The sequence below is a fragment of the Eutrigla gurnardus genome, assembly GCF_963514095.1.
Source record: "Eutrigla gurnardus genome assembly, chromosome: 6".
NCBI lineage: Eukaryota > Metazoa > Chordata > Actinopteri > Perciformes > Triglidae > Eutrigla > Eutrigla gurnardus.
Window position 1 is genome coordinate 23,657,660 of NC_139920.1, and position 21,892 is coordinate 23,679,551.

General features: G+C 44.6%; 1 protein-coding gene across 10 annotated transcripts in view; it reads right to left on the reverse strand.

The window, feature by feature from the left end:
• Positions 1 to 6,884: 6,884 nt before the first annotated feature.
• ephb3b (eph receptor B3b) overlaps positions 6,885 to 21,892 on the reverse strand; it is a 60,505-nt gene continuing 45,497 nt past the window's right edge. For 2 of the 10 annotated variants that reach the window (XM_084010811.1, XM_084010810.1), the window contains exons 10-16: positions 21,619 to 21,825; positions 19,361 to 19,608; positions 18,690 to 18,905; positions 17,626 to 17,775; positions 17,042 to 17,241; positions 13,851 to 14,006; positions 6,885 to 11,258 (exon numbers count right to left, since the gene is read on the reverse strand). In XM_084010811.1, coding sequence (XP_083866937.1) covers positions 11,150 to 11,258; positions 13,851 to 14,006; positions 17,042 to 17,241; positions 17,626 to 17,775; positions 18,690 to 18,905; positions 19,361 to 19,608; positions 21,619 to 21,825 — 1,286 coding nt within the window. In that variant the 3' untranslated portion in view covers positions 6,885 to 11,149. Of the gene's footprint in view, positions 11,259 to 13,850; positions 14,007 to 17,041; positions 17,242 to 17,625; positions 17,776 to 18,689; positions 18,906 to 19,360; positions 19,609 to 21,618; positions 21,838 to 21,892 lie in introns of all 10 variants that reach the window. The other 8 variants (XM_084010815.1, XM_084010814.1, XM_084010813.1 and 5 more) reach the window with 5 other exon arrangements.

Genomic DNA, 21,892 nt, shown 5'->3' on the forward strand with positions numbered 1-21,892 from the left:
AATAAATGCGTACATTCATGGGAGGTTAGTTAGCATAAATGCTGGTTGTTAGCATTGTAATAAACTCGCAAATTTGCCACTTTATGCCACGGAATATTGCCCACCTCTCTCAGTTCTGGTTTTATTTTTTTCACAGTGGCCGTAATACGCTGTCATAGACGATTATATCACAGTGATCATTATAGAAACTGCAATTTCTAAAAAAAAAAAGGCGTAATTAAAGCTTCCACTGTGATTGCGTGCCAAAATACAGTAACTGTTAAGTGTAGGATTAAGGGGGGAAGGATTAAGGTGAATGGGAGCAGAAGAACAAACAGGACATCACTGCTGTTAAAATGCTCTTACAACCAATTTCCTTTTTACGGTCTCCTCTTTCTCTCCTCTCTCTCTATTAATACTTATAAAAAATACAGTACGATATAATACTGCCTCACAAATTGGCACGTTTCTAATCTTATTATAGAAACTGAGTTTATGGGCAGCCTTTGATGTGTGGAGCATAGCTTTCATTTCACATTTTCCGTGTGTTTAATATGACGCGGCTCTAACGATCTGGGACATAATGAGAGGCAATTGCCTGTGCTAACTGTGCCTCTGTTGAAAGCCTTTATTGTTCTTCATTGGACACCATTTACACCCTGATAGTGCACTCTGCTAAATTAGGCCTGATGCAAATCCTTGTTAATGAGCGATGTGCGAGCGCTGTGTGTTTAGGCTTGTCTCAACACCGCTATGAAGCACGACGCTCACCAACTATTCTTAAAACGTGAATGTCTGATTAGTTTATTTAAATCAGCGTCTCGTTTAGCAGAACGCCAGCTTCTCTGTTTACCAGCTGTCCTACATTTCTGCTTTCACAACTCATCCTTCTCGGGGGGAAGGACACATTTTACCCAAGATGCATCACGATGTGGCCTTTGCCTGACCCCACCATCCGCCATGATGCGAGTGTCTGGCCGCGGGCGAGGTCGCATATCGGTCACTTTCGTCCAATCAGAGCATTCTGCCGGCAGTGAGCGGCTGCGATTGGTGCCGAGCCCCGGTGACGACATCGGTGTGGCGTCGCAGAGTACAACAGATAACGGCGGAAAAAAGGAGAAAAAAAACACAGCCGCTTAATCTGTGAAATCGTACATTGTCCCACTTTCCATGATTCATCTTATTTCATTGGACGGAAAGCGTGCCGGCTTTCACGCTGCGTTCGCCTTACATTCAAGCTGCACTTTGGGTTTTTTTGTGACCGCCGCCTTTGTGTTTCGTGACAACTCGGGGCGACTCGTACTCTTTACAGGTCATTAGCGTTGCACAGAGGTGAAGCGAGAGTTCGTAATGAGTTGACACTTGGTTCCACATAAAAACACCTCGCCGGCCTCCGAACCCACACAGCTGTGCAGCCCGCAAGAATGTTCGCACATTAGCCGACACCCCCTGTTGTCTCACCTTTGTCTGCCTGCCACCTGACATTAGGAGGCTTCACTTTGGCCTTGTTAGAGGTCCTTAGTGAGGGCAAGAGGGTAAGACCGGACACCTGATGGTCTGACTTTTATTTCCACTAGTGTGGTGGGTTTTTTCATGTTTAATTCGTACAAGTTTGTTAAAAAAAAAAAAAAAAAACATACAACATAGTACCCATATGATTTTTTCCCCCACTGCTGAAAACTGTCGATTCTAACAAAGATAATAGTTCTACCACATTGGGCTATCTATGTTTTCCTTAATTTCAACCTTTTTCTCTCTTTGTTTGTATGAGGGGATTATTTTCCCCTTGATTGATCCCCTTGATCTGTGCTCGAAACAGGTTCATAATTTGCTCATAGGAAGTAAATAATTGTCCCGTCATTGGCTTCAATAGGTGGCATGCAGGTTGAATACTTTATTATAATGGGAAATAGAATTACCTCGGGGCAACTTTTTCCTTGCATTTTTAATTCACAATTGAGTTGGGTTGCTGTTGTTTTGGGGTATTTTGTTTGATTTTTTAGCATTTTTGCTCCATTATTAATATTTTTATTGCTGGTTTTACATTTTATTGCTGTTTTATTTTCTTAATCGAGAGCAAACACAGCACCAAGGTGTTGCAATGTGAAATAATGATATCCGCATGTAAACACGAGTAGAATTAATGCACAAAATAATTTTGGTAATCCCTTTCGTGACTGACAATATAATTTCACAGACAAAATAAATGTAAATGTAAATTTTGATGGGAGGGGGACACGGTAATGGCAATAAGTATTTCCATTGTCAATGTAATCGTAAAATTACAAACCCAGGTAGCCCTTCTGTGAAATCTTGACAGTTTTCTAAACCCCCTTTGTTTGTTTTGGACGCACAAAAACACAATTGCCAAGCTTGCATTCTGATGCATTTTATCTTTTGCTGTATATTTGTATTAAGGAGTGGTAAAGCTGAAGCTGTGGATGTGCTCTTTTCAATTCCATCTTTTCTTTTTTTCCTCTCAAACTTCCACATGCCAGACTGTTTCCGTGAATCAAGGACAGTGGGAGGGATGAGGTGTGATTGCTTTCACGCCCAGGAAGTAATCACACCCGACTGCCACAGTTCTGATTAAGACTGATAAATATCGACAAGCAGTTAATGAGATGTCAGGCGGGAACAAGGCCCTTCCTTTCTTGCCTATACCGATGACACCAATGGAGAGGGAAAAATGACCTCAACTTGGCAATGTCACGACCATCTCTCATGTGTGCAAAGCGCAAGCTATTAATTAACTTTAGTCGAGGGGGCGAGCGAGATTATAAATGGTGCCGCTTTCGCATTAACGAAATAGTGGCCAGCAGATGCTTGTTGGGATGTTATTCTTCATGATTACGTCGCCTAAACTGAGAGCGATTATTGTTCATTTTCATTCAGTGTAATGATTTTGTTCCGGTAACAGGTTCAGACAGACATGTACTCAACAAATGGTTCCTGCAAGGCGGGTCAATTCGCTGATTAAAAGATTACCTCATAAGTTTGCCTCCTATTGATTGTGCTGCTCATACGAGTCGACGCCCATCTTTGAGCTTAGAGTCTAAACCCTATCAATACATTTCAAGTAGGTGCAGATTAACATTTCCATATTGGGATAATTTATGTTTTTGCACAGCATACTGCACTGTTTTTTTCAGAGTAAATATACCCGGAGCCTTTAATGCACTGCAGTGAGACAGTGTTTTGTGAGAAAGACACACAAACAACAAGCCTGCTAGATGTCTGCTGAACTACGATGAGGACACAAGCTCAGCGGGGGGGCTGGAAGAAAGCAGGATCATTATCTCGGCGAGCATCGCGTATGCATCGCTGTATGTGTTGAGCCCTGTTCCCCTGAGCAGCAGGGCCCACGTCAGTGCGGTTTCACGCTAAGCCCATGTGATTCATGCATCATGGCGCTGGTATTACGCTCTGTTTACACTAAATTAAGCCTCTATCTTGATAACGGCAGCCATGAGGACACCTTATCTTCCCACGGCGGCATTTTGATGTGCTTGTTTAAATGGCCTCGCCGCACCTGAAGGCTGCCGCGCCTCTCACATGTGACAGATTCCCACCAACTGTCCAGCTTCGACCGTGAACTCCGGGTCACCCCCGCCGGTCCCCTGGCAGCGCGGCTTCGTCCAATATTGTTTCCCTGGCAGACATGCTCAAGCCGTCAGACAGAAAAGACCATGCAGCTGCACCCAAACACCCAACAATAGGATTCTTGTTCTGGGGCAGAAAAGGTCGGGTCCCCTTTTTGGGGGGGAAGGGGGTGATGTGAGCGGGTGGGCAAATATTTCAGGGGTTTTGCAATCGGATAATCCTCTGTGATGTTCCTTTGAATAGAAGCAATCGAGGAGCTACACGACGGAGTAGAAAAACGTATTCTTCGAGAGCAACGTGTATTTATTATATAATTATGAAAGATCGAACATTCTGATGTTCTGAACACTTATGTAAGCTACAGTATGTTGCTAATCAAGAACTATTATTGATTCATTTATTCATAGTCATGACATAGTCATGATCACCATGTCAAATAAAGGAAGCCCACAAGAGTGCAACATGTGGAATGCATTGTTAAATTGAACAGGAATTAATCAAATGCCAGAAAAACCTTGGAAGCGATAATCAGTCCAATCAGGACCTGTAGGAGAGTATGAGAGAGAAAAATAACAGCATGGTGTGTGGAGAAAGTCTGGACCGAGCTAAGCTAATTAAACAGGACGTTCAATTAGCGTTGTCCTGACAAACAGCAGAATAGTGCAACAAGACCAGAACTCTGATGTGTGACACCCTCCAACTGACTCTTCACAGGCGACCCCTGGAAACACAATTTCAGGGAATTAATGAAACATTTTGTAACACTTGTAGGCCGACCTCTCTGATGACTCGTATCATGCTTATTTCTTGTAGTGTTTTTGTTGCCGCCGTTTGTTTCACAGGACCCTCGAACTAAAGAAAGGAAACAAAGATGTAGACAAGCGCAGCCGGGCAAACACATACTTCTTTGTTGGGAAGTATTTGCCAATTAGCAAGTTGCGGGGTTTCGGAGTGGTAATTAGGCTTTCCAGTCAGCTGGAGTTTGTGTACAGCTTAGCGGAGACAGGTCCGAAGCTAAATGCCTCGCTATTTGTCCAGCAATTATGTCAGGTCCCCGTGTCACAGTGCAGACGTGACCAATTAGCTGTGCCGAGCGAAAGTGAAAGAGAGGGATTATGGCAGCAGAGAGAGAGAGATGGGAGAGGAAGGAAGAAGAAGATGGAGGGTGGTGTGGGGGGGTGTGATTGGGGCGAGTGAGAGAGGGATCATTCATGGGGAATAAGAGAGAATAAAGGGAGACTGGAAAAGAGGGGAAAGGTACAACGGCATATTGGGCCACTGTAGGAAAAAAACGGAGCCGAGAGAGGGGCAAATTTGCGACTTTCTAAAATCACAAATTAGCGAATTTTTAAAGTAGCATATTTGCGAGTTTATAAAGTGGCAAATTTGCGAGTTTATTACTATGCTAACAACCGGCATTGATGCTAGCTAACTTCCAATGAATGTACACATTTATTTTTCTAATTAATACATCACAACGTGTGACAACGCGTCCTTAGGGTGATGATGTTGATGGTTATTGTTGTTTTTTTAATATGGGCAAAATTGTCATCTTATGGGTGTTTATTGATTGGGCGGATGGGCTAAGATGCTAGCTGTAAAGTTGCTTGCTTCCGCTAAGACCGAATGTTTGCCAGTGCTATGACTACAAGTGCAACAGTGGCCCTAATACGCCATTGTAGGAAAGGCCTACAAAGGGAAGAGTATTTTATTTTCGACTTTCTTCCGTATGATTGACATGTGGCTAAGACTTGCTAATTCATTGCAATATTTATGCTAATGCCGCCTCACTGACCAGATAGGGATAAGAAAATTGATCTTAATTGATGTCTCAATAATTCCCCCCCTCACATTATATGGCATATTTTGATGAAACGGGCCTGTCAACGATCAATATCCTCCAGCTTGGAGTAACGTGACACTATGTCAACGGCTGTAGGAAAGTATACAGTGTTCTAGTTAATTTTGGCATCGCTCCATATTTACCTCAGAACTGACAAAAGTATGGAGCACTGGTGGAGCACCGGCTATCTCGGCTAGACGAAACAACTCAAAAGCGATGATATGGTCCCCGGTCTGTCTCGGTGTCGGTCAGCGAGTTTGTTTCTTTTACTTTGGATTTTTTTTTTACGTTTCCTTCCAGTGTGCCCATCAACAGTGGAGGAGAAGTTTGAGAGATCTGAGATGAAATGTATTCTGCCTGCTTGCAACACAAAAAGAATATAATCCTCCTGTTGAAACTTCTCCGAGCGCATCTAGAGGGGGTGGGGGGGGAGCGTTTTCAAAAATATCTGCCCGACCCAGACACCGAGACCACCCCGTTCCAAGGCTCTGTATTTAATTGGACAGGGAGAGGGAGAAGAGAGGAGCCAAGGGACAAGGTGTGGGGCGGATGAGGTAGAATCTATGATCTGAGCATCTTTCCCTTCTTTTTTATTTTTTTATTTTTGCTGAAAACAAGACTGTTGGCTCAGCGCCTGCAGAGATGAAAGGAGCTCATATAAATTAGTGGGCTTGAAAGACAATATGGGGAGCTTTAGTGTTGCATGGTATTGGCATAGCTCTGTGGATTGCAAACTTTTGAGTGTGACAACATGCAAACTGGTGAGGCCGAGAGAAAATCGACGCCTTTGCATTGTATCTTGCAAAATTGGACTTGATTGGACTTTCATTAGGTATTCCTCGAGTCAGACGTGCAATTGCACTCCTTTTCACTGCTACATTTTGGCAAACCACTTTAGAATCGTGGGGCTTTAACTTCAATAATGACAAGGAGCGTAGCTACTAAAGGAGCATTGGAAATAGATGAACTCTGGGTAAACTCCTCCCAAGGATCAATATCCATTCGTCAGGTGCCTGTAGCTATAAATGATGAAAGAGCGCATTACAAAAGATATTTTTACACACACTTTTTACTCTAAATGTCCTCGAGCTTTTTCCAAGGCAAGGGGAACGATGTAGGCTAAACCTGTCTGAAGCATCAAATCAGAGAGCTTTGGATGAAAATGAGCGACTCCCGCATGCAGGGGACGCTGAGCACATTTCTAGTGATATGCAGAGTTAAATATGGGAGCTGGTGTGCTTATCTACAGCAGGTAGTTTATCTGAACGGAGCTGTTTGGTGCCACTTTATCAACAAGAAATGTTATTGTGATAAAAATGTCATGAGGTTCCAGGAAATGTGAATGTGTTTATCCTGGGTTACTGCTGTGGAGGATGTTGGACCGGTGCCTTGTGGAGGAACATTTTTTACCTTTAATTATCAATTCAAAAACACAACATAAAGACTCAGGAGATCGGGGTCACATTTCTTAAATAATTTAATTGCAAAAGGGTCTTTTTAAAAATATTTCTACAAGAATGCATCATCATTGTTTTAGTAATTTGTTGTGTATGTCTGCACCATTAAATACATCTTAATGCTTTTCAAAGAGGAACTAACAATTGCATTTCTCAGCTCTTTACTCCCCCCCCCCCCCCTTGCAGATCACTATACATGTACAGTACTCTCTGAAACATCTTGCGGCCTTGGATGAAGAGGGGCTTTTTCAAAAGTGACCAAAAGACAGATGTGGGGTGAGCTCGTTAGAAGACAGAAGAAAAAGACTGCACTGTATATATTTATTTCAAACAGACAACTGAAGAAAAGTAAAGTTAGACAGTTGTAAGGGAAGGGGTGTTCTCGGAGAAAGGGGTTTGCAACAGTCCATGGAGGATGTAGAGAAAGGTGGAAGGAATGTTGGGAAAGTTTGAATCCTATTGGCACACGAAGAGATAACCACATCTGACAAAGGGGCTAAACTCTGCTGATCAAAGTGTTTATATATATATATATATATATATATATATATATATATATATAAAGCCCAATCCTTTTATTTCACACACTCCGTCTCACACACACCTAACGTAGCAGTCCATCTAGGCTTTCTGCAACGTGTGCAGTCGGAAAGGAGTTTCTCTCTCCTCTTTGTGAACATTAAATATTAAACACTCCTGTGTGAAAGTGTGAAAAAATCCAGTCCGGGAATAATTGTTTGCAGTCGACGTGGCAGCAGTTTAATCATTCTAAGATGCGCAACAGTGCCAGTTGAGCTCATCACTCACGGCCGGTTGACTTTGGTGAACACAACTCCAGACCCCGAGCGCGCCATGTGCACCTCATCAATAGTTCATGCATGCATCCAAAGTGCTGCCATTTTTCAAGAGTGGGCACGTCTGCCATCTGATTGTGTTTAGCCCCCTCCCGCTCTATTTTTAGGCTCATCGACTGTGTTTTTTTATGCCGCATGCAGATTTGCAACAGTGGGGCTTAGCCCATAAAACGATTGAGCTCAGTGCAGGAGGGAGACATGTTCTGGGGAGACTTTAGGTAAAAGTGAGCTTTCTGATTAATTCTGCTCTTCTCTTGTCTCCGAAGTAGACCGTTACCTTTTTTTATTTTTTCCAATCAAAAATGCTGTTTTGCTTTGGGGAGAGAGAAAAAAAATGATTCCGAATGAAACCAAGCATAGTGATTGCTCATCTAACGAGGATCTTTCAACACTTTCTTCTTTGCGATAACGAATCTGACGATGTCTGCACTTCCGATCTGCAGCAAATAAAAAAAAATAAAAAAACTGAACTGAAAACAACTTCGGGGATATGAGACTTATTTCCTGTACAGTTTGAATCCGCGATGCGTAAATTACTACTGGAGTGCGTACTACGACTTGTTAAGTCCTTGACGGAGTGTAGCAGCGGTAGTGAAAATGTCTGTGGGAATAACATGAAACGATATACAAAAATGGGAAGCAGATTGTTGTTTTGCATAATATCCTCTGTGGCTTTTGCATGGACTCAAGACAGAAAAAGTAATATGGGAAGACACACTGCATGGCTGCTAACATCACGCTATCGTTAGACACCTAACCTATAATATTCACATATTGCATTGATCAGCTCCAACCAAGACAATATATGGAGTCTGGAAGATCACACCAGTGGTGCAGCCCCCCATCCCTCAATCCATAACCTTCAAACGTGTGTATATAATATACAGTATATATGCACATACACTATGGTCTCTGTGATGCAGCTGCTATCATTTAGGATGAGGAGGGGGTGCTCTGCAGATTTCGGGCTGCCTGCGTGCCAGGGCTGTTGATCCTGCACCGTACTAATCACGCAGCAGCCTGAGCTGAGACGGGATGATTGCAGGCCAGACAGGAAATAAAGAGAGATAATGATAGGTCAGCCCCGCCGTATGTCTGCGCACGCTGCAACTTCATATCCTTCGCAGTGCCAGATTGGCTGCCGCATTAATCGACCTGGCAGACAAAAGACTCTGGATTCTTCTGATGAGAATCCGGTTGAGTGGGGGGGAGGCAAACTGCAGGTCTAGTAGGGGTTGATTGAGCTGATTGGCAGGTAGGCTGCATCCTCTCTGGACCCCTGGGGTCGGGAGGACCCCGTTGTTGGAAGTGACGGTGAATAAGTTAAATTACAAACCCAGGTGAGCCACGTTTGAGTGGTTTGAAGGTTTTGGAGTCGGGCCTAGAAGACGATTAGTAAACGCTCAGTTCTTCGCAGAGGAATTAGAATGAATTTGAAGGGAAAGCTTTATATCCAGTTCGGATGGCACACACAAACTCGAAGACACCTACACAACACACTCACACAACAATGGACAGAGTAAAAAGGCGATATGCAGTCCGACCATGGGTGTTTTTCCTCTCTCTACCTCCTGACCTTCCCCACTCTCTCTCTTTTCTCACTTTGCTTTCTGTTAATTTCACTCTGAATCAAACAGTTCACGACACTTCCATTTTTTTTTTTGTCAAAACACCATTTTTCTTTTGTTATTTATCGTATTTTTGTTACAAAACATGTACAGGCTGTTTAGAACAACAACAAAAATACAATATCCAATTTATATGCATTTCATTTTTGTTTAATAATCTGCAATTCATTAGGTGAATCCTCCTTGGAATTTCTCGTCCTTCTGATTGTTCCAAGTCTGTCTGTCAAAATACAGTCCATCTGGGTGATGAGGGGGTCGGTGGGTGAGGTACAAATAAATACATAGGGCAGGATGTCAAGAAATTAAAAAGGATTTTGATTAGTTCTAAAAATCCACATAATAATTACTAGAAAGTAAGGTGTCCATCATGGTTTCTCTCAGTTTCTGTATGGCGCAAGAATATATATATATAATATATATATATACCCCCCTAAGTAATTTTTTTTGGATTCAATAAAAAAGAATGTTTAACAGTTGTCCACAGAATATAGCGTAATTGTTTTCAGATATATTTGTTCCTTGTCACTGTTCAGTTCATGCGTTTAATTCTCCACGGTGTCGAATAGCGGAAGCTGTATTGTACAGTATACTCGTGTGCAACTTGACACACCTGCACATCCAAGCACACACGTCATATCACACATACACGCACACATGCGCACGCACACATACAAAAAATGCACACAAAAGGCCAAGTGGTCTTTTTATAGTGTTGCCACAGTCCTTGTCTCCCCGTAATCACGTAAAGCGTCCAGTTGGGGGGGGGGGGGGGGGGGGGGGTACTTGGGTTTGACTGGCCATTTTGAAACCACACATTTCCCCAAAAATGTGTAAGAAAGCCAAAAAAAAAAAGAAAAGATGTGTGGACAAACAAAAACAAAAAAAACACATTTTTATGTGTAAAAAAAACAGTTGATGAGCAGGTGATCCCAAGCTGCGGAGCTATCCTGAGTCACTTCAGGTCGGGGGTGAAGAGGTCATCTGGTGACCTGTTGAGGATTCAGCCGCTAAAACAAGCGTCCCAAGGATGTGGCTGACCCTCCGTTTTGACCTTTTTGACCTCTGTCATCCTCTTGACCTTTTGACCTCAGCCCATCATATATCTTCCACCACCTTACCCTTCTCCAGCAAGTGCCCTTTTTTCTTTTTTTTTAAGATAACACACCTTCAATATGAAGATGGAGAATGACACGTATGTGCACAGTAAAAACAACTTTTATCCAGGGAAAAGAATTGTCCTCTATGTCCTGTGGGTCTGAAACACCTCTGTTTGTTTTTTTTGTTTTGTGGATTTTTGTGTGTGTGTTTTTGTACCAGGGCGTTCAGTATTTACTATGTATTGCATCCATCAAAGCTGGGTTTGGAGGTCACGGGGAGGGTCTCTTGCGTGAAGATCACAGTGTGACATTTCAGTTACAGGGCTAAGGCCAACCTCACTAAAACACACATGCATGCAAAACGTCAACCCGCACCATACATGGTGAGGCACGCATGGGATATAAGGAGGGTTAACTCTTCCTCCTCTTTCAAAAAACACACATTTTGATTGGATGGAAAAAAGAAAACATGATGAATAACAAAAAAACAAAACAAAAAGGCAGGAAATGGAAGTGGTAGTGAAATAAAGAGAAACAAAATTGTCAGAGGCACTGCAAGCCAGTTTCATAGCGTCTAATTGGCAGAGATGGGTCAGGCAGCTAGGGTTTTCCAATGGCTCTCTCTGGCACAGTTCCTCCTCCCCCCCTGTCTGACTGTTCGACTGCATCGGTCTGCGCGTCCTCTTGCTCACACCTGGACAGGAAGTGTTTGGTTCATCTGTAGTCTCATGTCCTGAATGCTACCGAGGATCTTCTTCTGATGGCCGGCCAACGTCACCCCTATCCGCAGCAAGTCCCTGCGGAGCGACAAGGAGGAGGAAATAAGAACAGGTGGCTCAGTCATTAAAAAAAAAAAAAAAAAAAAGTAGACAAACATCACATGTTTGAAGTTGCAGCGCACATTTCTCTTCTTCTCACGCGCGAGTAAACACATGAATCTACCAGGTGGGAACAGAGACAGCACCTTGGCAATCACCCATGAAAATGGCTTCCAGAGGGTATGTCAACAAAACGGAGGGACATTCATCCAGCCGTAGAGAGTGTCGGTCTTAATGCAACGTACTTCTGTTACCCGACAGGTGGGCGGGAGGAGTCAAAAGGCCATAATGTGATCGTTAATGATTAAAGAGCAGACTTGGCTACTTTTTCCGGCAGCTGGCCGACTTCACAGAGTCCACACAGGCCTGCCACTTAGCTGTAGAAACAGGGAAGCATCAGATATTGTTTTGTAAGATACTGGACAGATGACCCTGTTAGGTACGACAGTGCATTAAGGCCACTGTAGGAAAAAACATTTAAAAAAAATGGAGCCGAGAGGGGGGGCAATATGTTTATATAGTTTATAAAGTGGCAACTTGCGAGTTTATGACGCTCCTAACAACTGGCATTTATGCTAGCTAGCTTGAACCTGTGAATGTATGCATATATTTTTCTAATTAATATCGAACAACGTGTGAGAATGCCTAGTTAAGGTCCTTAAGGTGATGGCTGTTGATGGTTATTGTTGGTTTTATTTATATGGGGCAATATTTCCATCTTCTGGGTGTTTATTCATCGGGCGGTTGCGCTAAGATGCTAGCGTAGCTTTCACTTGTTGCAACGGCAAACGTCCGGTCTTAGGGGAACTAAGCAACTTGTTTATATCGGCTGTGACAAGTGAATATTGGCCACCTCTGTCAGCTCTGGGTTTTTTTTCCTACAGTGGCCCTAATACGCCGTCGTAGTGAGCCTGTCATTAATACCTTTAGTGGGCCGGAGTGTCACTCTTATCAGCTTTAGCTCAGTCACTGTTCAACAACATTCCTCTGTGCTTAAAAGCATCCAAGAGCAAATGCAGCGAACAGGACTGGAAAGTGTGAATCGGCTCACAGCAGCTACAGTGTGACCTTTAGAGTAAGTAGAGGGCCTTCACCTTCGAGGTCGAGGGTTGCAGTGGGAAAATATGAAATGTTGACATACTGTATAGTTGACATAACTGCACCCTGGGAGAAAGAAAAAAGGCCTGGGACGGCGCACCTGCTTTAGCCGTCATTAGACCAAAGGCGTAATCTAATCATCGGTGGTCATGTTGGTTTAACGCTGGAGAATTATATCACGAGAAGCTCTCTCTTCCGCTCGCTTGTTTGATTTCCCCAGTCGATGGCTAAGGGGAGAGCGGAATGGCGTCTGGGGCGGCGATTAGTCGACTGCTGGGGCTCTGCCACCAGTCTGCGTCATCTCCGCTCAGACGCACACACACACACACACACGCTGGATAATCTAATATTACACACACCATACACTCTTGCTTGTCTCAATGGCTTTGTGGCCCCATCCATTTTAGCACAAAAGTGTGCCCCTACACCGACACATGAGCAAACACACGCACACCCACATCCACACTGCCCATCCATCCAAAAATAAGAGTGCATCACCGCAATTTCACGCAAATAAATGGTGTTTTTCTTTTTTTTTTTCATATTTCACCATCCCCATCAGTGCAGCGATGGAGCTTGAAATGATAATAAATGGGCGCCATTAGAGGAATTACTGGCCATTAAGGGCAACAGAGAGCCACAGTACACCACACCTGTCAGCCTGGCCAAATTGAAACAAATTACACCCACCTCCATTGCCTATTATGCGGCTAACGAGGATAATTTATTTATCATTATAATCCTAATTCATTTATTTGATCATCACTGGCCTCCAATTTCCATGATTTCCATTGCATCATTTCCTGTTGGTAAACACTGCAGTGGATGGCTGATCGTCTAGGTCAACTAGAGATTGTAGAAGCACAGTGTTTGCTAAAAATAATTTATTTCCGCTTCACTGGTAAGTTGTGTATCAGATTTGTTTGGCTTGCATAACCTTCCCTGTTCTCCAGCAAACATATCCTTATTGATTACATACCTACTGACTGTAAAAGTCTCTTGGCAGGTCCCATTTTCAGTTTTTTTTTTCAGAAAAAGTAGAAATGTACGCTGGTATTTTTTATATATATTAAAAATATATATTTTTATAAATATTTCTCATATATAAAAACTGAAATACCTGGATACATTTCTACTTTTTCCATGTTTTTACGACAAAAATGTAAACGAAAAGACATAAGGGAACACAAATATGTGGATTCATACTGTAACAAAGGTCTTTGTGCCATGATTTATCATCTCCAACTTATCTACACTAAATATGTTCCTGAATGTCTGCTAAATGTACCAAAATACAATGAGCTTTATTTTACTCATTTCATGTCTAAGTCCCTTTTCTTACATCTTATAATATTTTAAGCTACGAGACTATTTGTATTCCCTCAAGGTCAATCTGTTTAACCCTAACTTGACCTTAGCCCAGTCACAATCACTTTAGGCCTGATTATCTGAATCCTCTCCCTCTCCACTCACTCTGCTGTCATCTGGGCCACCAGGTCAAAGGAAGCAAATCCGGCGTTGACGAAGTTGTCACGGTAGCGGCTCATCTTGATGGCGTCCAGCCAGTCCCCCACAGTGGTGAAAGTGGTATAGTCTGGCACACAGCGGTCAAGCAAGGGCTGGGATACCCTACATTTGGGAGAGGTGTGGGAGGAGGGACAAAGAGAAACAGAGAGAGAGAGAGAGGGTTAAGGTCGTCATTCTACTGCCTCGACCGGCCAACCTCACCCCCTAAACGCCCCCCACTGAGCGCCACCTCTCCATCTCTCCATCTCTCCACCTCCTTTCTCCCCACTCCTCTCCTCCCACATGTAGGGAGTTGTTTGCAGGTGGGTGAGGGGGTGTGTGGGGGTAGTGAGGGGCACTTTTATGACAGTGGAGAGACTGGCTGGAGGCTTGGGTGGTGGTGGGTGGTAGATGGTGGTGCTGCAGTTGGTGAGGCAAGGAGGTGTGTGTGCACCTTTCACATTGTTTAGTAACTACAACAGGTGACACACACACACACACACACACAGATATACTCTACGTAGTGAGAATGCAAGTATCCGGCTGCTTATGTGGCATCTTTCTCTGGAAATATCCGGATACCTCTCTTTCTTGTTTGTTTCCATTGTTTCAGTGAGATGTCACTGTGTTGCATGGGGACTGACAAGGGAGAGAGAGAGAAAATTCCCTCTTGTAATCCAATCCGAGTGGTTGAACTGAGTTGCGCTTTTTCTGACCACATACAAGTGTGGTTTAAATGTGATCTGGGAAGATCGGATTCCGTGCGGGTTTTCCTGGTCGGTTCAAACCAGATTGAGTCTCTCTCTGTATGACGAGGAGCTTCAATATTAGGTTATACATGCGGATGCGTTGTAGTTTATGTCCTTTTTTGGAACATCATTCGAGGTTCGCAAGACAAAAAGACAGAGGTGGAAAGACATGAAAAAACATGCTTTGTGACAATGGAGAGCTATCTGTGGAATGTAAACACCGATGTCTTGGTAGGACTGAGTCATGAGCCTGGGGATGCTGGAAATACATGGAAGGAGTGAGGTGTGTGTGTGTGTGTGTCGGAGTGTGTTTTGCATGTTCCCGTACACCTGTTGACGGACCCAAAGGGCCTTTTTTTAAGAACAAAAGTCACCCCGTGTGCTGATCAATGCTGTAGATAGAGAGAGGCCACCTTGGGAGTTTTAATAAAATGGTGCTATAACTCAGAGAGAAGTGGAGCGGCTGGACGAGAGAGGAGGTGGGGGGGGACTGAAGGAGGAGAACCGACGAGGGAGCCGTGGAGAGAAAGGGAGCCACTGTCTCCCCCTCGTCTCTGCTCTGTTGATCCCTGTCATCCTTTTTGATGGCATTAGATTCATTAACAATTAAAAGAGGAATGGAGGGAGAAAAAAGGCAGAGAAGAGGAAAAAGGCATGGGGGCGATGGGGGGGGAGTTAATAACAGTGATACAGAGGCTCCATTGAGTGCTGTAGATGGAGTGATTTTTAATAAGGCTTGCGCTACGGAGCCCGAGGCCTCCAGGCCGTCGTTAACGCCAAACTCTGGCTTCTCTTAATGGAGTATTGTTAGTCCGGGGCCGTTGCTGGCCGCATGCGAGGAGGAACACAGCAGGAAAGCTGGGTAATCTTGTACGCAAGCTGGTTTCTCCAAAGGGTGAGGTCTGCTAGCGTGAGCGCGAATGTCTGCATTTTATAAAAATAACCACAGATATGATTCATGACACTGATGCCGAGAAGCCTAATATCACCAAACCAAGTCAAGTGCAGGCACGACCTTAAGGATCCCAGACCGCGCTCGCTAACCTCCAGCCACCCTTCAACGCCGACAAGGAAGCCGGCATCATCTCTCACTCCTCCCTTGTTAAGTTTGTCGGCAGGAGGCCACCTCTCCGCTGGCCCGTTTAAAATCTCGTTAGTAACTAATTAAAAGGCGCTCCCGTCTCTCTTCTTTTTTTTTTTTAGTCGCCTTAATCGAGCTAATTAACCGCAAGCTTAATCTTCTAAGAAAGTCACTCCGGTGGCCAACCGAGACCCCGGCTTCCCCCATGAGCCCGAACCAGGATTGTCTGCGGCCCTCCCTCAAGACGGAGAGACCTGGATGCGGGGACGGATAGGTAGGTCAGCCCCCTCCCTATCGCTACCAACTCCCGCCACCTTCTATCCTCCAAAATTCTTTCCAGGAAACAAGTTGTGGCGGAAGGTGGTGTGTGCTAAATGTAGATGTGACATCATTGATTGAGCTCCGTTGCTTTAAGGGGCCGTTATTGAGTGATGGTAATTTGGATTTGCATAACGGCCCCGGCTGCTTTTGCGAGCACTAAAGAGTTGTATGGCAAGAAATCTGCACTTTATGGGGAGTTGAGAGATTGTAAGTGCTGAGTCACCTACGTACGTATCAACTGGGATAAGGAATATTTGCACAATGGAAATCATTATCGCAGCGGCTCAGTCCCAGGTGCAAATAAAATTGCTCGTCTGGTGCTCTTGCGGTCCGAAAAAGTCAAGCGAATTCATTCAATAAACGGATGACCTATTACTGTAATCTATCACGAGAGTCCAGCAGGGTCTCCTCGATATATGGCCGAAGACAACCATGACAGATTTTTTTTAGAAAGCAATCAGCACTCAAATCCATTATGCAATGGCCATAATGTGACATCATTGCCCTTTTATGAAGATCACTAATACCACTTAATAAAACTCAACAAGGACCTCCGGAGAAACTAAGAGAAACGGCGTCACGGTTAAAGTCGATTTCTATAATCGGCAGCCCCCACTGAGCGTACACACACAATGGTTTCGTATTGTAGTAGTTATGAAAAAAATAACTATTTTTATGACTTTATGAATATATTTATGGAATTGTTGATAGCCCTGCCTTCGCCCAATGACAGCTGGGATCGGCTCCAGCCCCCCCGTGACCCTAAATACAGGATAAGCGGTAGAAAATGGATGGATGGATGGATGGATGGATGGAATTGTTGATAGATGGGCTCTTATGAAATAGCACACAGCTAGTCTTTTATTTCTGTTCTGTTCTGGTCTTTTGTTGTAATGTCCTGTAATGTTTCTTGGCAATAAGGCAAGTCCCCAGGAAGATTAGCAGATTGCTACGTCATCAGCTAATGGGGGATCCTTTTAATAAACCACAATCATCTTACTACTCACCCGGTGGACTGTGCGCTGTTGGTGACCACTTTGAGGCTGGCGGCGTTGCGGATGAGCTTGTCCAGCGTGGCGACGATCTGTGTGAATTTGGGTCGCAGGTTCCTCTCTTTCACCCAGCAGTCCAGCATGAGCTGGTGCAGCGCCGTGGGGCAGTCCATGGGAGGGGGCAGTCGATAGTCCTGCTCCACGGCATTTATCACCTGAAAGGGGGGGGGGGGGGGGGAGGGATGACAGAAGAAAATCTCAATCACGTCGTAATCACCGAGCGCGCGGCCGTAGAAGGGGAGGACGGGAATGCAATGAGAGAGGTGGGTCGATGGAAATGGCGAGTGAGGTAGGGCATGAGAGGATGAATGATGGGAGCGTCGGAGATAAACATGAGGAATGATTTGGGGAATGCGTAGAGATGAGCGCCGGAGACAGATCGGCTTAGAGTGGTAGTTGTGGGAAGGTATGGAGAGAGAGAATGGCTTTTTAACCATTTTAAATGCTGGATATCATAGGAGAATGCAATTCCTTACAAATGATCAATATATAGAGTCATGTTACATTAAGTATGCATATATGGGGGAGGGGGGGCTTACATCTTGATTGCTCATGTCCCAGTACGGCCGCTCGCCATACGACATCACTTCCCACATGACGATGCCGTAGCTCCACACGTCGCTGGCCGAGGTGAACTTCCTGTAGGCGATGGCCTCGGGGGCCGTCCAGCGAATGGGGATCTTGCCTCCCTGTGGATATGCGAATGAGTAGGTGAGCATGAAATACTGGAGGGATGGAGCACAGACACGGAATCACACACATACAAGAGGGAGAGAGAGGGTGAGAAAAACCACACTCTAAAGGGAAAATGTTGATGTACAACACATGGGCGCATGCTGTAGAAACCCAGACACCACAAACGTACAAGGTTAGTCATAAAGGGGGGGAAATGATATGCAGAAACGTGAAGCTAAAAGAAAAATATTTAACATGCCACAAACTGTACGTTTCAACATCAATATATCAGCGTCATGTGACCTTTTGTATTACTAGCAGAGGAACTGAACTATAGGTGATCGGTATTCACGTCGATACCTCTCTCACAGGAGCGAACATGCTTCCCAATAAGACGGATAGATCGATGATATTTTATTCATCCCCTTGGGGAAATAGAGGTGTCTAGTAGCCTATTTGCATATATAAATATAAATGAAATTACTTAAAAGCAGAGTCGTATGAATAAATAGATAAATAGAACGCCATTGCCTCCTGTCTGACTTGCCAGTGCAACATATTCACAAGGCTTGGGAAGAAGAAAGGCCTTTTACTCAACAGACCAATACTAAACTTTTGCATACAGGCCAAAAAAAGGAATGCCAATGTCAGATTTCATGCTCATCTTTATACTCTTTTTTATTTTTCCCACGTTCACCTCCCAACCCCCCAAAAAATTGCTTTTTCTACCCATGCTGGTCATGTCAAGTGGGAACAGGCTTGACACAGATCTATTTTTTGAATGCACTCACACTCGGTAATTGCTAGGGGCTACAATTAATATACATGGAGATGTATTGATGTTAAAAACGTAACATGGAGGACCTTTACAACATCAATTCCCAGACATACTCAGGCACATACAAACAACACGTATACTCCGACTCACCAGGGAGCTGGTGTAGGTGGGGTCCGTGGGGTCGTCCTCCAGGAAACGAGATAGGCCGAAGTCGGACACCTTACACACCAGATTACTGTTGACCAGGATGTTGCGGGCGGCCAGGTCTCTGTGCACGTAGTTCATGTCTGAGAGGTACTTCATGCCTGCTGCGATACCACGCAGCATGCCAACCAGCTGGATCACTGTGAACTGCCCATCGTTGAGCTGGCATAGGAAGAGAGAGAACGGCAGGGATAGATTGGATGGTTGATCAAGGTTGCGTGTTCAAAGGAATATGTTCTCGTCTCCCCTTTACCTTTATTTGTCCCACCTGTCTTTATTTCCCAGTGTCTGTTACAGTACTTTCTCTCTTATCTCCTATCACTTCACACAGTAACATATTTCTCTTCCCTTCCTCTTTCATACAATGGATGATGTGACTTTAAGGCACTGAGTCATTGGAGACTGAGCTCTTTTGTAAATGTCACCAATCGCCCGAATGCAGTCAGATAACCGCAGCAGAGCTTAAGAAGACCTTTTTATGGCTCAGAGTTAATTTAAAAGCAGATTTGGATTGTCTTATTTGCTGGGCAGCAATATTGTGTATATATAATGTTTTATAGCAACTAGCTGTTATTAGACCTATTCTTGTGTGTGTGTGTGCCGGGTTTTGTTCTCACCCTGAGGAAAGAGTCCAGCGCTCCATTCTCCATGAACTCGGTCACAATCATCACCGGGCGACTCTTGGTGACCACGCCCTCCAGGCGGATAATGTTGGGATGGTCGAACTGGCCCATGATGGACGCCTCGGATAGGAAGTCTCGCCTCTGGCGGTCGGTGTAGCCCACCTTGAGTGTCTTGATGGCTACGATGATCTCCCGGCGCCCGGGCAGCTTGAGGCGACCGCGGCACACCTCGCCAAACTCTCCTGCGAGAGCCCACGTGAGCCAGCCAGAGAAACAGCAAAAAGAGGGAGAGAGAGAGAGAGAAGGACGGAGGGGAGAGAGGCATGACGGAAGAGTGGAGGAGAGTGGGGGAAAAGAGGGGGAGAGGGGACAGTTATCTGGTTAGAACCAAGGAGCCAGGGAAGGGTAGCAGGAGGGGGGGTGGGACAGGGGGAACTGCAAGAGAAGCCAGGACTCTAGGCCAGTGTCAAAGGATGGTGGTGATGGGGGGGAGCATACAATGACTTTGTGCTGTTAAGCTACAGATTAAAAGAACCAGCATGGTGAGTGTGAGGCATGATGATGAAATGTGAGAAGAGTTGGAATCAAAAAACGCATGTTGAAATGTAAAAAAAAATGAAGCAGGGTGACAGGGTGTGAGGAGCTATAGGGACAGAGGAAGAGGGGGGAAAGGATTATTTTTTTGGAGGGGGAGGGGGGAGGGGGTGCTATGCTTCAGTGTTTGGAGAAGCGGGCACAGGAGGAGGAGATAGGTGGTGACAGAAGCTTGGGGGTCTTCGGGGTCGTGGACGCTTTACGTTTAGAGTCTACACCAAGCGTGTGCAAGAGGAATTAGGCGATTTGAGCGATGTGATGGCAAAGTCAGTGGAGATGGGGGGTGAGGGTGATGGAGGAATTGAGGGATGGATTGAGGAAGGGGGTAGAGGAAGAGGATGGGGACAGGGGAAGACAGGGGTTGAGGGTTCGTCACTTTAACGGCGAATGCTGGGAAGCGACGGGTTTCAAGTAGTAGCCTCAGAAGTAGAAGAGCTGTAGTAGTAGCAGTAGTACTGGTAGTAGCAGAAGCAGTAGTAGCGACTCCCATCACAACGTCCTCCATTTTTGGTTCAGATACAATGCTAAGACAACTCAACCTCAATTGGCACAGTCCTGCAGCTTTTGAGCAGAGATAACGCTATCAAATATATCAAATGCATCAAATACTTTACTATCTCAACATCATTATTATTTGTTTGGGGGGTGGGGGGTTCTAAAGGAGGGGACACAACCACAAAGTGCCAAGAACAAGGGTTACATATAGTGATCCACTAGAAGCCTTCTTTAAAAAAAAGAGGTTCTCAAGACAAAAGTGGGCAGGGTCAGAGACGGCCAGTCCTGGACAAGAAACATTGTAATATATTAAGCCCCATCCAGACGGGAATCAATGTTTCAGGGGGGTGCAAGAGATGAATATTAGCGATACTTCCTTGGTGGAATTGCTTTGTCAAACCTGACACACTCCCCAGGCTGCTACACATAAAACTAGATAGCCATAACCCATTTGATAAGCCTGTAGGGTCCAAGTCTCCACATGGGCTTTCAATAACTACTGTATGGCAGGAACCAATTAATGGGTTTGTGTAAAATTCTTTCATTACACGCCGCAGAACTCAAATGCGGGTGAAAACGGGGAACTTTATGTGCAAATATTCAATTAAATCTTAACACACAAAGTGTCAATCTAGAAGTTAAAAAAAGGAAAAGAAGAGGGCCAACTCGTTTGCCAAAAACAATAGGGCTGTAATTAATACAGGAAGTAATAAGAGTGAAAATGACACACATGCCACACCCCCCCTAGAGAAACAAATCCTGTCTGTACGGGCTGTAGTCATTTTGCAAAATCTGATTCATTTATAATCAAGAGTATTTTCTCTTTTTAATCAATTAGAAATAACTACTGTTTCATACTTATTTAAACTTCAATTAATTTACTCACAAAGCATCTCTCTCAATCCAGGATTGGGCTCAGTTTTAACGATACGGGTACAACGCTGATCCACCATACAAGGGGACTTACAACTACTCTAGATGCACAATGGTGTCAGGGTGCTAGGACTGTGAGTGACACTGACTTAAGGAGGACACACTGTAGCTAGCAATGCTTTAGACACAAGTACGCCCATAAGACTGTAAACAGGGGGGTTCCTAACAAATGACGAGTGTGGGAGGGGAGGGAGCAAGGAGAGGGCTAGCGATGAATTGAGTGGAAGTACCGCTTGGTGTGATGTCCTCTAACGGTATGGCCTGGAGGTGACTAGCAGTCTTCCCCCTGTAGCTCAGGAGCTTTGGTGGGTTACCTGCGCCGATGACCTCCTCGATCTTCACGCAGGAGACGTCGATCTCCTTGGCAAACTCGCGCACCGCCTCGTTGGGGTCCTCGTAGGTGAAGGGGTCAATGTAGACTTTCATTCCCGGGGTTACTATAGGGGATTCAGTGGCAAGGACAGGAAAGTGAATCTATGGCGTCAAAGAAAATGCTTCAACAGA